The sequence below is a fragment of the Puntigrus tetrazona genome, chromosome 21 (assembly GCF_018831695.1).
Source record: "Puntigrus tetrazona isolate hp1 chromosome 21, ASM1883169v1, whole genome shotgun sequence".
NCBI classification, from domain to species: Eukaryota; Metazoa; Chordata; class Actinopteri; order Cypriniformes; family Cyprinidae; genus Puntigrus; species Puntigrus tetrazona.
In genome coordinates this window covers 4,859,574-4,874,136 of record NC_056719.1, presented here as the reverse complement: position 1 = coordinate 4,874,136, position 14,563 = coordinate 4,859,574, and the positions used below count along the sequence as shown (strand labels likewise).

The window sequence follows — 14,563 nt, the reverse complement described above, 5'->3', positions numbered from 1 at the left end:
AGAAATCTCAATATTGTGGGTCTAGGTCCTCGCTGTCTGGTGCGGCTTTGTTTGTTAACTCATTGGCCCACCGGTGCCACACATGCCTCATGTTTAAAGCTTGGCCAGGCGGAACCTCTCAGAATTTGGCACTAATTAGTCCCTCCGCCCCCCAGTCATTTTCCACTTGTCCCTCAAAGCTGGAACGCATTATCTTCAGGAGCTTTCCCATTCCTCCACCACTACCACCGCTCTGAAGCCTGCAGGCCTACGCTGATAAAGCAGATTAAAAGTCTCATTTTTGTCCTTGTGAGTTTTTCTTTCAGCCTAAAAGGGGGGCCAGTTTAGAGTACTGTACATAATCGCCCAATCCAACTGTATCACTAACTTGTTACGCAGCAGATGCTGAAGAGTTATTGATTCAGCTCCTACTGAGTTTTTCCTGTGCGCACATACTTGTCTCACGCTGATGATATGTCTCATACGTATTATTATAGTTTACAGAGAGCTAGCAGCTGCTTAAAGTGCACTTTAACAACATGAAATGCAGTTGTGTACTTTTGTTCAAAGCACAACTCGAACAAGCTTCTCGTTTCCAAAAAGTTCTCACACTAATTTTATTTCACTCATCGTGCTCACAAAGGCATACATGCTAACCAAGTTTTTCTGTTGCTCTTCTTACTTGTGACTTGCAGGTCTCCTGAACTCAGCTCCCCTTATGCTTCCTGGTCGTCATGCTCTGAATGCCACCCTCATGGCAGCCAGTGTAGGCGGCATGATCCCCTACATGCTGGATCCCAGCTATACCACTGGCATGACCTGCCTGGGCTCTGTGTCTGCACTCTCTGCTGTCATGGTAAGGGATTCACACAGGCTTCCAAAATGATGTTGTAGTTGTAATATTTTAGTGCTGTCAAACGATTAGTTGCATCCATAATAACAGCATACATATATAATACACACATGTATATATTTAAGAAAAATGTTACGTTTATATATTAAATAGATGTATATATCATATGATATAGTATGTTATATATGAATATACATTTATTAATGTAAATGCGTGTAAATATTTATGCAGCAGGTGTGTGTCTTTATGTATACATACTTATACATATTTTGCAAGCAAAAACATAATAAATATTAGTAGCGACTGTTGTTTGTAAAATTGACAAATTTGGTTGGTTTTCCACTTACTGATGGTATGAGGATATAGAGACTGATTGATTGAAAAGGTTGAGTGCAACTATAACCCGTACAACTTTGTTCAGCCTTTCAGAACAGCATGATATACTGTAGGTAAACCCTGCAGCTCATGAAACCCAAACCCCTTTGGCTTCAGTTTATTTATTTTATATAATCCATAAGAGCACACCACCATATGATGACAGATAGAAGTAAACCACAATCATGAAATTTCAAGGGAAAGCTTTTGGAGTCCTGGTAAACATTGGCGTCATGGGGCTTTCATCATTTGTCAATAATCAGGAAGCTGACATTTTTATACAGCTCCTTTTACCTCCATAAAGATAAACAATCACCTGCAGTATGGTGTCTGGCTCTTTTTACAGTGATTATTCTTCAAGTCTCCGTCTTTCTGCTTGTTCTTAGGTATTTTTTTACGTGATGCATGGTAGCTGGCTTTGTTTAGGCCTGTTCCCTGAGGAAAGTACATTGTTTAATAATACAGGGATGATATCACGGACGAGTGAAAGGAATACTGTGTTTTGACAAACACCTCATGCCTTAATTGAAGCCCATTGCAACCAAATCTGTGTGAAATATGTTGCTCTGCTGTGCACTATATCACATTTCCTATTTTCATCATCATCCAGTGTGTAAATGAACAAACACATTTATAAAAAAAAAATGAACCGTGCGCACAATGCTCATACCTCAGGCTTGTGACTTCCTTTTTGTTTAAAGGATGGAATCAAGTTACTGTTGTGCTTTGCTCACTTGTCATCACCGTAACCTTTTAATCTCCGCTCTTTCTTTCTCTCTGACCTTCTTTCTGACCCCGCTTTTCGTTTTCTCTGTAGGGCCTGACCCTGACAGCCGCCATCGGAGGGGCCGACATGCCTGTAGTGATCACAGTGCTAAACAGCTATTCTGGCTGGGCCCTGTGCGCTGAAGGCTTCCTGCTCAATAACAACTTGCTGACCATTGTGGGTGCCCTCATTGGCTCTTCTGGAGCCATCCTCTCCTACATCATGTGTGTGGTAAGTGAACCGTCTCGTTTACAAAACGGTAGTTTTGCGCTTAATATTGAATATTTTGAATTGTGAAATGGAGGTCTGAACATTGTTAGTTTTTAGATTTGAATTTTAATAATGGATAAAAACAAAAAGGGAAGTCATTTATTTACGTTTTAATAAACTTTTTTGATTACAAAATCTGCTTTGGTGGAGGTGTATAGGTTAGTTTTTTTTAGGTTAGGATATTCGATTTATGGAGCTTCAAAATAATAATAAAAATAAAACCTATACCTAGGATGGCTTGGGGTGAGAAATATGTTGTAATTAAAATTTTTGGGTAAGCTATTCCTTTAAACTTCGCCTTTTTTTTGTGTTTTGAAAATCTGACCTCTTGCGCCAAAAACTCATATTGGGCTTTTTTTAAAATGAGCAAATAATTAGTTCTGATTTGTGGATGAATTCATTACACATGCCTTGTTTTAAAGGGTTTGATAAGTTTTTAAAATCATTTTAGCATAATGTAATTAATATTAGATTATAGAACACATAAAAACCTCAAAGATCTCAAAGACTGGATGTTCCTGTTATAATGATTCCCACAGTTTGTACCCCAGTGGGACTTTGGAATTCAACACAATAGTTTAGTTTTAAGTTAATTTAAATTATTTGTATGCTTTTCTCCTTCACATGCAAATTCCGATTGATTCATTTTGGCTTCATTCAATAATATTCTGTTAATAATGTCTAAATGTCATATGGACACCAAATTTCTTTACGCAATTTATTTTTTTATTCTGCTTGGGGGCACTCTTCATACTCTGCAATCCTGATTTCCAAACTTTTTCTTAATTTCTCTCGCTAGGCCATGAACCGCTCACTGGCAAACGTCATTCTGGGTGGCTACGGCACCTCATCCACCGGCACAGGCAAGCCCATGGAGATCACCGGTACCCACACTGAGGTCAACGTGGAGCAGTCGGTGGAGATGATCAAGGAGGCTCACAATATAATCATCGTTCCAGGTAATGGAGGTCCTTTGTAGCCTCGCACATCTGAAACTCTTCATTTCAACTAGATCTGGAGCGAACCGTCAACGACTTCAAACGATCCTTTATGTTATGTCTGTTAAAACAACCTCGCTTCACCCCCATTACATCACTGGTAATTTTCTGACCCCTCCTCTGCGGGATAAAACCCCCCAGAATGCACCCTGAGGCCTGCTGGGGCTTGTTCTAAGGTGGTCTTGAATTCTCGCTAGTTTTTAAGACGTAGACACATTCGCGTTAACTTTTTTTTTTTTTTTTTTTTTTTTTTTTTTTTTTTTTTAATCTGTCTGTCTGTTTGGGCTCAACTCCTCTACTGTGTGTGGGTTTTTTTTTTTTTTTTTTTTCTGGCGGTTGGACTCCTGTGGCATTGTTGGTGTGAGCTGAGGCTTTCTGGCAGGGTCCCGACACATTTCGTTTGCCCAGATACAGATGACTGCTTGAGTAGGATGTGTCAGATGAAATTTAACTGTGTTTACCTTCAATACAAGTTCAGTTGGCAAATAAATATTTAGTCTGACTTAAATATTTTTCTGTGGCCGGTTCTCGGCAGGGGCCTCCGTAATGGCCTTCAGCAATGGCAGTGTCTCTCACGCTGCTTTGTTCTCTTCAATGGACTGTTTTATAGTTGCGTTTTATGATCCGACAGCAGGTCGAGAAGATCAAGACCTTGGAGGCGACAGGACAGTGGAAAAGATGAGCGATAAGATGCGGGAATATGAACAGAAAGAAAAGCAGAAACGATAATAAACATGCGCTCCAGAGTAAACAAGATTGCAGGGCCAAGCACAACAGAGACGGCCCCTTTTATTTAAAACAAATGGCCGTCCAACAGGCTCTGAGGCATCCAGATTTTTCCTTCTTGACCATTGCCTGTTTAGCCACTGCCAAGATGTCAAAGAAAGCGCTATGTTCACTGACAACAAAGGTCTGACCATCGTGAGCAGTATAGTCTGTTGGTATGAGCCACAAAGGGATAGGAGAAATTTTTGCAACAAATGGGAACTTAATAGTCTGCTACAAAAAATGTTTAGGTTCAAATCCTATATTCCCCATCGATAGTTTTGCAATTCACTATAGGGCCCAACAAAAATAAAACAAACAATAGGAAAGGGAACAAAATTTTTTTACTTTTTTTGTTTTTAATAATAATCTTTTTTTCTTTTCTTTTTTTTTTTAAACGTATATAGTTTAATTATAGTTTTTTTCACACTGTTCTTAGTGTTTCAAAAGACCGCCAAATAATGCTGACTTCATATTAACTGCAGAATCTTTTTTTTTTTTTTTTTTTTTTTTTTTTTTAGTCCTGGACTAAAAACAGTTGATTTCACTTCATTTTTTTTTTCTCCTCTCATTCAGTGCTAAAGCCAACCTTCAACTTGCATTGAGTTGTCTGTCCTTTTTGGTGTATTTTGAATGGGGTTCCCTTGACTGCTCAGTCTTTACACTAAGCAATGGCCTTGTTTCCATTTCCGCATTTTCGTATAATTTAAGTAGTCATAGTTAGTTTAGTTGATTGACAGCTGTGAAAATATTTAAGACTTTTGTTTAAAGCTCGAGTTTGCCAACCATGGCTGTTTTCCCAAGGAGAAATGTTTTTTTTTTTTTTTTTTTTGTAAAGAAATCATTAGGAGCAAGGAGAGTTAGCCGGCATGCACCATGACATGCTTGTTTAAGCAGGAGGATTTGAAGGCTGTTGTGACAAGCCTATTAAAAGGTTTCAACAGTAACTGAGGCTTTAAAATGACTGACGTGAGGAATTTCTATTCGTTTTTCCTTACTGTAAATGCTAATTTGGTTATTGGTGACACATCAGTAAGTCTTTCTATCTTTGTTGCACGGTGCTTTTTCTGATCCCAGTTCAGTTAATTCTGTTCTGCTTTCAAACTACACCAGGGGTGTAAAAATAAACACTTTCGTGAAATATGATTACAAATTCTAGCGCTGTCTTTAGATTAATTGAAGATGTATTTCAACATGAAGCAATTTCCTCCTCCTTTTCTGTTTGTTTATAATCCTGCAAGGTCATTCGAGTTTTAATTATTTCATCTGTGATTTACAAATGAGTGGGAGCAGGTTTTTTGTTTGCTTTACTTTCAAAACAGATTTTTCCTATTGTTTATAAGTCGGGATAATTTATTGGGCTAAGATCAATTCGCATGACGCATTTTGAAAAAAGGTGAGATACAATTTCTAAAAATATAAAAATGTGTCTGGTTCATGCAGAGTTCATCAGTTTTCCAAAAATGAGTTTCCTGTGCTTCGTATATAAATAGCGACTGGTTTTTGCATGTGTGTTTAGCTGTGTTCCTCTTCTTAATTTCTGTCTCTCCTACTTCAGGTTATGGCCTGTGTGCAGCAAAAGCTCAGTATCCCATTGCTGATCTTGTCAAGTCACTGACGGAGCAAGGCAAGAAAGTCAGGTAAGAAACATTCAAAAATCTAGTCGTTTTTTAAAATCCTAACTGTTGAACCGTTATTGGACACCTTTTATTAAACCACGTGTGCGCCACAAGATCCAGGATACCAGGAGAAAGCTATCCGTTAACATTTCCCATTCATCTCAGTGGCGGATGCAGGACACCCCTTATTAGTAAACAGTGTCCTGTGAATTATTGAACTGGATGACACTTAGAATCTCTCCTTTCTTTTCCTTTCTTTTTCTCTCCATTGCTTCTCTTCTAATTCCTAATCATATTTTTTTCCCCACTGCATGAAATGTTTAAGTAGAAAATGAATAAAACATTTTCAAAATGCATTTGTATATTAGCTTAAGTTTTCTGTGAATATTCTTTTTTTTTTATATATATATTAACAAATAAATACATTATATAAATAACACCAAACAAACAAATTTTGTTATTGATTACTGTAAGTTTTAGTCTCTCTGGGGGGGGTCTGAGTCTTCTCTTGTTTGAACTCGGTCTGGGGAACCTCTGAATGGCAGGCTTCTCTCCGCATGTCGGACTCCTCCATTTCAAAGAGTGCCTTTGAATATTGTCATTCAGTTGCTCTATTGTCTGGGGCTTTTGTTGCCTTTCCAGTGTACGTGTAATGCCCTGTGATCTGAGAGCGCAGTGTACCCCAGGCCTCCCAGTGCTGTGAAAGAGCCGGTGAAGAGCAGAGCGACAGGTGCAGGCTACGCAATACTTTCCACAGTCCCCGCGACACCTCTCAGGTTGCAGGGCGTGGAAAGACTGTGTGCCTGACCCTAGAGATGCTTCAACAACCATAAGCTTTCAGTATTTGCCATATTGAAGAGAACATGCAACGCGGTGTCAGAGTTTCTGATGTGGAGACTGTCGAGACGGATTTGAATGTGGGTCGACCACACGGAGTAGCAAAGTGATCTATAATACCTTGTGCAAGCATGCTTTTAGTTTTAGATGCCTTTTTGTTTTCAGTGGTAGTCTGTGAAATCACAAACGTAAAAGTCTGGTGGAAAATTAATTAAAAAAAAATATAACCAAATAAAGTGCAACACTACACTACTACTATTATTAATTTATTGTTATAAAACAAACTATTACATATAAAAAATAAATAAAATGCAATTTTAAATAGGTTTTTTATTTATGCGCACACACACACACACACATAAATGCACATGCTTTGACACTGAATTGTAGCAATCATAAGGACAACACAAATTTTTCTTGCTCCTGTCCTCTGCTCACTCTATTAAATCAGCAAAAAGGCCAAATGAGAGACCTCAGCAATTCTTTGTAAACAGGCATCTGAATAAAATGTACTCCTCACAGGACTACAGCTGACCACCTTGGCTCCATTTTTGCTTTTCCTTTGCCCCTCTCTTCCTTTTGCTTTTATCCTTGCACTGGATGGTGTCATTTCCTTTGTCTTGTTCCCACTAGATAGTGGTTGTCAGCACTAGCCTGGTTTCACCACACTTGGCAGTCAGAAGAGCCAATTAAGGCATCATCTGTGACTTGAAGATTCCCTCAGCATTTTTCATGAAGGCACTCACTCACACAAATGCTTTTTAATCAGTCCCAGAATGCCATGGTGTGCTGCCAACTCGTCTAATACACTAAAAGATGAAGTACTGGTCAGCAACTTGGTCACAAAGTGGTCAGCCATGCGTGCTTCGCTCAAAAGCACATTGCCGATGATGGAGATTATTTCGTGCTGCGTCAAATTATCATTCCCTGCCATTTTCTTGTCCACTTCAATACCGTTTTCCATAATGCAATTTGTGGGGTGCTTGTCAGCTTATTTCATTCGGTTTCCACCTTGTCAGATCTGTCACACACAAACTCGATTCCCATTTTCTCTTTCTCTCTAGAGCTGCGGGCTCTGTGTGATTGTGGAGGAGAGATGCAGACCGGAAGCTTGTGTAATTTTCGTTCATTCGTTTGATCTGAGAGCCCAACAGCTGCTGCCAATTAGAGCATTTGCAGTTGATTAGAAGGGGAGATGGGTGGCCAAAGAGTGGACAGATTAGGTAGCGCACTCGCCGCTCTCCCCCTCGCTCTTTTTGGGATAATTGGCTCGGGGTGTCGTCCTGTCGAGAGGGTTGTGAGTGGAATTGACACTTTGTAAACTGTCCTTATCATTCCTATAAAATTTCTGTCCGTCTCTCTCTCCATAAAGATTGTTACGTTAACTTTTGGAAAGATTCGGTTCATTGAAAGGAGTTGCAGGTTTGTGCAGGAAAGCAGTCTGATTCTCCTCTGGGTTTTTTTTTTTTTTTTTTTTTTCCGAAGTGTGTGTTGGTTCAGTGCGGTGAAACGCCGTGCGACGGTAATGGTAGTAACAGAACGGTCGGGCTGGTTTGGATGGTATAAATGAGCTTGGATTGGTTGTCCATTCAGATTGTTTTTCGCTCACAGCTGCAGCTTATGTAAGCCAGCGTCAGAGTTGATTGACAAACCCCGTGTCTTGAAAGTTTTGAGGCCTGTCCGCTAAAGTATATTTCTTCTTAGTTTATTATGGAACATGTTTTTTCCTCATTTCCTATTTGACAAATGAGTTTACCTAAAGGAAGCTGATGAACAGATGTCGGATTTGATGGAAAGCAACTGCGTGACGTGATCCACCCCCCTTTCAGAGTAGACACTTGTTAGACAAATAGCAACCATCATTTGAAAGTCTACTTCCCAAATCTTTTTTTTTTTAAAAAGGGATGAGAAAATAATTGATGAAGTGTGAAATAAAACAAATGTTACATCAGGTAGTGTATAAATGTTGCACAAATTGACCTGAATGCTTTGGAAATTGATTAATTATGAAGTAAACAACTCTGACATGTTAATTTGAACAAGATCGGAAGTGGGCTGGTTGTAGTGACTGCTTGGGTCAGGTAAATTGGTTAAAGGTGCACAACCATGCATGCGATCTTTATTCTTGTTTTCTGAGAATTTCCCCAAGTTCTTTCGTGGAAGCTGTTTAGCTGTTTTTAATTTATAATTAAATGAAGTCTTATTAAAAAAAATTCTGAGACCCCTTTTGGTGTTGTAAATGTTTTTTGTTATTTTGTTTTAACTGATCAGCATGCTTGGGCAGTAGATTTTGTTTATTGATTAAAGTTACATACGTGTCTTGAGCGTAGCTGTTACCATTAATATCCTATCTTGAAATGGAATAAAACTTTGGGCTATAATAAATGCTCTAAGATATACATACAAAAAAGGTTAAAATTGGTACTTTTTGGTAATGCGAGTTAGAGTACCCTATGCCTTTTGAACTTGAAAACAGTATATATCTCAAATAAAAACAACACATTTACATTGGTTAAATAAAGGAGGCATATCACTTCCTGTGTCTCTAAGCTTGTCGGCTGTGATCTTCTGTTTTTACAGTGAAGTCGTAAAGCTGCCCACATTCCTTGGGGGTCCAATCGTCTTCCTCAAGCCATTTCCCCTGAGCTGATGCACTTTACTACCTCTAGCATTAAAAAGATACCTTCAGCCGCTGCTTATTTCCTTCTCTCTTAACCTTTAGCAATCACACTGACCCCTACCTCAAAGCACTCCTGCTTAACCGTGTTCAAAGACTCTGCTCGTCCTGTATAGAGAGTCATCCTGCCTAACCGGAAAGTGCTTTATTTGGATGCCATATGTGTATCAGGCGATCTAAGAGTTCATGTGATCTGTATTATCTGCATGTGTGTGTTCAGGTTTGGAATCCACCCTGTGGCCGGTCGTATGCCAGGCCAGCTGAACGTTCTGCTGGCTGAAGCTGGTGTGCCATATGATGTTGTGCTGGAGATGGATGAGATCAATGAAGACTTCCCTGGTATGCAGTTTTGCCATTTTTTTTATTTTTTGTTGTCAATTGTGCAATTATAAAATCTGTAATCATGCTTTTCATTATCTATCATTTTTCAGAAACTGACCTGGTTTTGGTAATTGGAGCTAATGACACAGTCAACTCAGCGGCCCAGGAGGACCCCAACTCCATCATTGCTGGCATGCCTGTTTTGGAGGTCTGGAAGTCCAAGCAGGTGAGGGTTTTATTTGATAATGCCAGGCAACTTATAAATTATAGTCCTAAAAAAAACCATTTATTGTTCAAAAATTTGGGGTTTAAATAAATGTATTTATAATAATCAATTAGTGCTGTTAAACATTTAATCACATCAAAAATAAGTTTTTCTTTATGTACAGTGCATATAAATACTAAACACATGCATGTGTATATTTAAGAGAAATGTTATGTTCATATATTAAATGTGTAAATGTAATATACATGTAGATATTTTCAAGATGTATACTGTATATTTATATTTACATAATATGCACTGTACACACGCATACTATGTAAAACTTTTATTTTGGATGCAATAAATCGTTTGACAGCACTTTATCTCTCTATCTATAAATGAGAGAGATATAAATGGATATAGAGATATAGATATACATGCTTAAAATGTACACAACGTATTTAAATGACACAAAGACTGGAGTAATGGCTTATCTTGTCTATCACAATAAATCAGTTAATTTAAAGCGCAATTCTGTTTTTTTCAGATATTTTGAGTCAAATAAATGCAGCTTTGGTGAGCTGAATGACCAAAACAACTGAAATGGATGAAACTGAAGTGTACATGACATACTTCATAGTCCATATGTATCAGGCTATACTTTTATGGCCTAGCTAGAATAAAAACCAGGATTGCAGCATTTGCCCTCAAGCATAGTAATACAGACCATCCCTCATTCTCCCACCCAGAGCGATATGAAAATCTCCATCCCATCTCCACAGCTGGTTCCCACTGTAACCACGCTTCGGTCCAGGTGTATCTCCAGCAAGACAAGCCTCACGCTGCTTTCATTAGCACTGACTCGCTCGTTCTGGAATGATGACATTTCAGAGCATCCGACCGATACTTTCCCTAAAATGTGGGGCTGGTGTGCCTCACCACATGACAGGCCCATTGCGGCCAGACCTTCTCTAGGGAAATCACTCGGAGTACTGGGGCTTGACGTTTGCGAATGTGTAAATACATCGACCTTCTCCCACGAGTAATTGCGTGTAGCTTGTTAACCTGTTCCATAATACCATATGGAATTATGCAAACACTTTAGATTTGAACCATAGCCTTCCTTATTTGTAGCAACTTGCAAGTGTAGCCAAGTCTTAGTGAGGGAACATGACAAACTTAAAATCTAGTGACACTCTTGATGACATGATAGTGTGGCCGAATCCGAAGTTTCCCTGTCCATTGTCTCCGTTGTTTTTGATATCCTCAATCTCGTGCAACATCCACCCTACTGATTGCTCCCAGCCTTGTTAAAGACCTTCATGTGTAACCTCATTCCCAAATGAAACCAGCTGCCCTATGAATAATTTAACAAAAGGATGTTGTCCTGTCCTGGGGGATGCTTAGCCTGGGTAAAGCGGTCACGTGACTCTTTGAGAAGAGGAGATGGGTGTGTCTGAAAGCTGTCCCGATCACCTGGCTAGCGTTGAACATCTGCAGGGCTTTTGAGGGACAGATGATGATATTTAAAGGATCCGCCTGCTGATTTTGAAGTCTCAAGATGAGGGTCATTTCGTTCCAAATATCTTTCAGTGTATTGAATAACACTAAAGCTAGACCAGCGGCAAGGGCTCTCCTCTCTGGTTTTACTTATTCAATTACCAAGTGTTCCTCCTTCCCAAACAGATGCTCCCAATCAAAGCGCTGCTCTCGACGATTTTCCCAGAAACTGCTCAGCCTAAAAACTGGTGTTCAAGACACTAATGACTCTTAATTTTGTAAATGGCAGATACTTAAATAACCATTACATGTTGGAAGCTCTGGCTCTTTTTGCACCCTCTTGTACGAATCCTAAAACAGTTCTCCGTCACTTCACATGCAGGTGCATGCAGTGTTATTACAGGAATAATGTTGAAGAGTTTAAATTGGCTGGCTCAGCTCAGTGGAAAAAGCCATTGGTAATTTAAGGGCAACGTACAGGATTTTATTTAATGTGAATTTTTTTTTCAGCTACCTTTGTTTCAGGATAAGACAAAATGCTTCAACCTCTGCTTTCATCCCTCCAGGTCATCGTGATGAAAAGATCTCTGGGAGTTGGCTATGCCGCAGTAGACAACCCTATCTTCTACAAACCAAACACATCCATGCTTTTGGGAGATGCCAAGAAGACTTGTGATGCTCTGTCTGCCAAGGTCCGCGAGGGCTAGAGAGGAAACAGAAGATCTGACCTTGCTTTGCACCAGATGAGTCACAAAGACGAGGAGATCGAACAAACCCAATAAACCCTTAGACCTAAATTAGCACTAATAGGATCAAGCTCTTAATGACACCCATTTCATTTAATCTGTAGATAAGTAGTTTATTCAGTATTTCCAGAACCTTTTGTTTTTCTGTTCATTAAATGTTTATTTTTATTTATTTTTTTTGGTCCCCCATTTGACTGAAGTTAAAAGGAAAAAAGCATTACAGCATCACATTAATTAGCATTAATAAATCAAGCTAACCAGTTATCATCTGGTTTTGTATGTATTATAGATCAGGTTTTATATAGCACAGCAATCTGTTTTTAAATCAGTTTTTTGCTAGTGTAAGCACACACGACTAGTTAGTTTCAAAGCCATAAACTGTATGCTTTTTTTTTTTTTTTTTTTCCCTTTTTCTTAATTGTTTATTTCTTGTGAACTTACCATGTGCATTAAGTGACCAGCTGGTGGTATATGGTGTTGTTCCAAGATGAGGAATCAACTTTGTTTCAGAGGACCATTTCCAAACAATGCAAATTTTCTCTTAATAGCATGAAGCTTTGAAGGATCGCTGCTGAGATGAAGTCCTAGCGAATATCACTGAAGATTTACGCACAGAATCCCAAACACCTGTTGCTCCTCCATAAAATGATTTGTATTCCCCAACCACTCTTAATTGAAGTGAATGTCACTGTAGCGGTGAGGTTAGCAAGAGTAGTTACCATATATCTGCCCTGTTGTCCTCCCAAATTTGTTCCCAGCAGTATTTGACAGGGATTCGAACAGATGTACTGTACTTTGCCCACTGGGACCTAAAGGAGTAGATCCTACGAGATACAGGAACCAAGTCAGACCATTACAACAACCCTACCTCTCCACAGTTTCAACTCGACCAAAACGATCCCTCACTTCCCCAGTCACACACTCCTCTGCTAATGTTGTCCTCGAGCTGGGCTGCGTAGGGTGCGTGTAGGTTGTTCCTCAATGTAGGTTTGTGGATGCAGGAAGGTGGTACACCATTCTTCACTATTACGTTTCAGTTTAGATGCTTAATTCAATCAGATTCAGGAATGTTTTGATATGTGAAAAAGAAGTAAATTGTAAGGGAATCAATTGCTGTGAGGGATAGGAAGTATTTATCGAACTCCGGTTCAGGTTTGATACAGAGTTTTGCGTTCCCTCCCGCTCCTTCAGGATGTTTTTGTATAGACAGACAGGTTCTTGCATAGAAATAATTCAGATTAGCCGCAATACATGGGAGGGAAGAGGGCGAGTCTTCAAATGTTTTATTGTGCCATGGTGAGGAATTAATGTCATACTGTGAAATGTTTTTTCTCTCTCCACTGTATCACAGAGCATCCCTCTTAATAAACATCCTGACAAGAGAAGCAATGGCACGAACAGTCATTCATTTCCCAATGTTGCATGCTTTCAGTGTTGCGGGCACCACAATGCCTAGATTGAGCTGTTGTAGAAGCCACTTGCAGCATCTGATGAGGGAATATCTGCACACAAGTGACAGTGATTACCCATTGTCAGTTTTCCTCTCATTTGTGTCTGGAGTTGAGGGCGGAGATGTTTTCTCTGATCTCAAATCTATGTGGGTTCTTTCACCTTTGCAAGAAGTGGCACTCAGACATGATGGTATCTTCACGCACCTTCTGCCGATCTCTCTTAAGAGGTGAGGGATTGTTGGGATTGTGCTTCAAAGTGTCCAAACAAGCTTTTATTCATTTATTTTAAGGTATGGGCTATTTCTGACATAATGGTAAAATCGCATTCCAGCCATTACTAGTTCATTCATTTTGGTCTGGTTCATCGATCAGTTAGCGCTTTATCTCTCTTAATTCCAGCGTTCTGGAGGGGCTTGTAGATGTTTGTGGTCACGCTAATGAATGTGCCTGATGTTTCTGCTTTTTTTGTTCTGTGTAACAGTGCTGAAAGCAGATTAAATGGGTCTTCATGACTGTTTCATTACTTGTGCAAGTTATCTCCAGCTCTGAAAGCATTGAAAAACACCAGATGAAGTATGATTTGAGCTAGCTGCGCACACTGTGTTCCTTCACCACAATTGTGACAATTACTGTGTGGTTTTTCTATGTGATGTCAAAGGATGTGGCTGTTTTTCCCTCCTGGACTGTGAGAATTAAATCTACATTCTCAAAGATCATCAATGATGCTTCTTTGCATCGATAACCTACATTTTCTTTTGCAGATAGAGCACAATCTAGGTCAATAAAATTAAAAATGCATTTACACCAGACCAAAACCTTTAATTGGAAACATTTTTTGTGTCATTCACATGCATACAAAGTTTGGTGACCTGCATGTTTGTAGGGCCAAAAGACGTTTGACAGAAAACCGCTGAATTAAAAAAAAAACAAAGCAAAGCTTTACAGTTTGCAACATGAGTAATTTTGAATACTTTACAAATGTTTAGTGCATAAACTGAAAAGTGAAGCCATGTGACCAACAGGAAAATCTGTCCGCCACAGCTTGACCTTGTGATGTTAAAAAATAAGACATAAATTGAAAACTGTCATTGTAGGAAAGTGAAGTAGATTGTATGTTTTAACCTTTTGAATTTATTATGTGACTCTGGACCACAAAACCAGTCATAAGGGTAAATTTTTCTAAATTGATATTTTACATCAT

At 39.1% G+C, this 14,563-nt stretch overlaps 1 protein-coding gene across 1 annotated transcript in view; it reads left to right on the top strand.

Moving 5' to 3' along the window:
• nnt (nicotinamide nucleotide transhydrogenase) overlaps positions 1-13,296 on the top strand; it is a 32,231-nt gene extending 18,935 nt beyond the window's left edge. Inside the window, exons 16-22 of the mRNA XM_043221416.1 lie at positions 675-835; positions 2,025-2,204; positions 3,043-3,202; positions 5,565-5,646; positions 9,360-9,478; positions 9,571-9,686; positions 11,732-13,296. Coding sequence (XP_043077351.1) covers positions 675-835; positions 2,025-2,204; positions 3,043-3,202; positions 5,565-5,646; positions 9,360-9,478; positions 9,571-9,686; positions 11,732-11,872 — 959 coding nt within the window. The 3' untranslated portion in view covers positions 11,873-13,296. The remainder of the gene's footprint in view (positions 1-674; positions 836-2,024; positions 2,205-3,042; positions 3,203-5,564; positions 5,647-9,359; positions 9,479-9,570; positions 9,687-11,731) is intronic.
• Positions 13,297-14,563: the final 1,267 nt, after the last annotated feature.